General features: G+C 38.9%; 1 protein-coding gene across 1 annotated transcript; it reads right to left on the reverse strand.

Annotated features, from left to right (window-relative positions):
* Positions 1 to 745: 745 nt before the first annotated feature.
* Positions 746 to 2,059, reverse strand: LOC121799120 (metalloendoproteinase 4-MMP-like). Its single transcript, XM_042198460.1, has one exon. The coding sequence runs from the start codon at positions 1,879 to 1,881 to the stop codon at positions 829 to 831; it is 1,053 nt and encodes a 350-aa protein (XP_042054394.1). The 5' UTR covers positions 1,882 to 2,059; the 3' UTR covers positions 746 to 828.
* Positions 2,060 to 2,934: the final 875 nt, after the last annotated feature.

Genomic DNA, 2,934 nt, shown 5'->3' on the forward strand with positions numbered 1-2,934 from the left:
TCGTGTAAGTCCTCATACATAAACTATGATTTTAACTTCCGCAATATTTGTGATTCAACTAATAGTGTCATGAATTAAGAATATTTTTTGGGTAAGAGGAATTGAAGACAACGGCAACACGCAAAACACTAATCTTAAAGAAAATCTTTAATAATTGATTCTTCATATGAAATATCTAATTAATTAATTCAATAACTGCTAGGTGTTTTGCACAATCCGTTTATACCCTTTTCAAATTTTTTATTTATTTAACTAATTCCAAATGGCATACTTATAAGCGTTGGATTTTAATATCTAAAGGTTTGATATTAGTTTGGTGTTTTTCTAATATTTAGTGTAAGAACGTGAATACATCCCTATATAGCTCTTTTAAATTAAATTATTTTTTCACATGTAACTGTACACAAGCACACTGACCCTTAAATGCATAACAAAGACCCAATATTAACTATTTGATCTAATTTAGTTTAGCCATGGTTAAATATATGTCCAAGACTTAGCTAGAAATTAATTTAGTACTACATATAAGCATAAGATTAGGTGAACGATCTAGTCTGTTAATCAATTTTTCTAGTTTACAGAGTTTTATTTTGTGTAGTCATATAGTACTACTTCACTTCAGTTCGCTAGATTAGAAGACAAAACACAATTAAATTTACTAATGAATTTTCCCCTAATTACAAATGTAGAAATAAAATGAAAATATAAGGAGTATAACAATTCCTTTTCCAGATTCCTACTATAAAATAGTAATCCTCTACTTCAAATTGAATAAACATAAACACGAATATACATCACATTCACACACACGCAAAAAAAAAAAAGAATCTACATGCAGAAGCACAGCATCGTGAAGAGTTGCAACAAACTCAAAGCAAGGCTAGTAACTCCATTTCCCCCATTCGAATAAATATCCGACTCCGAAAATGCCCCTAAACTGAAATTAGGGTTCGATCCATACAACGCCTGCACCCCTTTCACATCGTCCATCTTCAGCTCCACCTTCGTCTCCCTCGGCCTCAGGCTCGGATACATCACCGCTTCCTTCACCGCCGTGTGCCCCAGCCCCAGTAGGTGCCCTATCTCGTGCGTCGCCACCGACTCCAGATCCACCGCCGCCGCCGATTTCTCCCTCTCGAAGTCCACCGCCCACGTCTCCGCCGCGTCCAGATGAAACCTCCCGCTCTCCGGCGAGAACGCGTGCGCCAGCACCCCCAGCACCCCGTCGAACGCCTCCCCGTCGCCGTGCTCCCCGCTGTAGAACCCTATCTTTATGTCCGCCCCTCCGTAGTCCCCCGCCTCCTCGAACGCCACCGGAATCACCGACGCCCAACGCCCGAACGACCTCCGGAACGCAGCCCTAATCTCCTCCTTGCTTAGAGAAGAATTGATCGGATTTGCCGGAGAGAAGGCGTACGTTAGCCTCATCGGAATATTCCTCCCCCACCGCGGCCTGCCTTCAAAATACGCGTAGTTTTTTATTCGATGCAGCTTCCCGGGGAAGTCCGGGACGCCGCACCTCGGAGACATGAGCTCCAAAACTGTTGGAGAATCGAGCTTGCCGGTGACCGGAAGCCCTAATTTCTCTTGAAATTTGGTAATTGCATTTTCGAGATTCGAATCGAAGACATCGTCGGCTTGTGCTTCTAAGTATCCGAATCTGTGTAAATATCTCTTGAGCTGTGAAATGCCGTTGACGGAGCTGCCCTTGATTGCGCCGCGGAGCTTTTCGAATTCGTGCAAATTGTGGCTGTGGATTTCGGCCGCGGAGGAGGTGTTTTGGGGGTTAACGGTGAAGATTGAAGGTGTTCTAGCGTGGATTTTAGATGGTGGGGTGATGAAGGAGACGAGGAAAAAATAAGAAAGGAATAATAGTAACATGTTTGTTTTGAATGATGTAACAGATGAAGGTAGGAGCTTTGATATAAAGAAAAGGGCTAATTAGTTTTGTTGCATGAATGAGAACATTCTTGTGTTGATTGGTTTGTTGAATCTCTTTTCTTATTAATCTTGACTTTTTAATGAAGTTTGGTAAGAATATTCAATTAATTCGGGATTGATCAAGAATTTTAAGCGAATGTATTCCTTTTGGTGGCTAAACATGATCAAGAATTTTAAGTTTAAGCGTTCTCAAAAATAGGATATAATGCATGGTGTAAGAGAGAAATGTTGTAGTTGTTGCTGTCAGAAGCAAGAGATGGCTGTGTGGAGAGGAAGAAGTTTTGGGGGGATTTTGTGCGTTTGAAGTAAAGAATGGTTGCTTGGAATGGTGAACACTGTTTCAACCAAACTTATGTTAAATGCAATGATTTGATTGCGGTTGTTTCTATCCAATTCGGTGCTTTTTCTTCCATGTATACCCCACGCCACTTACTATTTTCGATTTACATATATATATATAAGGAAACGTGTATCAGACTTTTCGGCAAAAATATAATTCTAGCTCAAACAAATGTTCAGCTCCGATTGAGTATGAATTTTGGTTGATTTGGTAATATTGACATACTACAAGATAGGCTAATTTGCTTGGAAAGTTTTGGTTAATTTGGTGGTATTTACCCAATTATATGATGTACTCCTAACATCTATCAACTCTATATTTTAGGCGGTTGCAAAATCGAACATGGCATAAGAACGATGTTGCTATATCTAAAATATCAACCAAAAAATAAACAAAGTTGTAAATGACACGAGTTTAATGCACATTTGGTAAAGTAAGAAGGGAGGAGGAAAAATGTGAAAACAAATTGTGACTTGTGAGGTTCATATTAAGAATGATGTGTAAAATTAGTATTTGTTTAAAACTTTTCATATTTAGAATTGGTCTAATTTTGGTGCACGACTCAAAATAATACAATTAGTCTATTTTTGTGGACGGATGCAGTATCATTTTTCCATCAATTTTTTTGCATATTAACTAAAATTGTGGTTGAA

The sequence above is a fragment of the Salvia splendens genome, chromosome 4 (genome assembly GCF_004379255.2).
Source record: "Salvia splendens isolate huo1 chromosome 4, SspV2, whole genome shotgun sequence".
NCBI lineage: Eukaryota > Viridiplantae > Streptophyta > Magnoliopsida > Lamiales > Lamiaceae > Salvia > Salvia splendens.

Bases quoted from the DNA above. Each gene is read 5' to 3' on its own strand.
- LOC121799120 (XM_042198460.1), bottom strand. From the start codon at position 1,881: ATGTTACTATTATTCCTTTCTTATTTTTTCCTCGTCTCCTTCATCACC.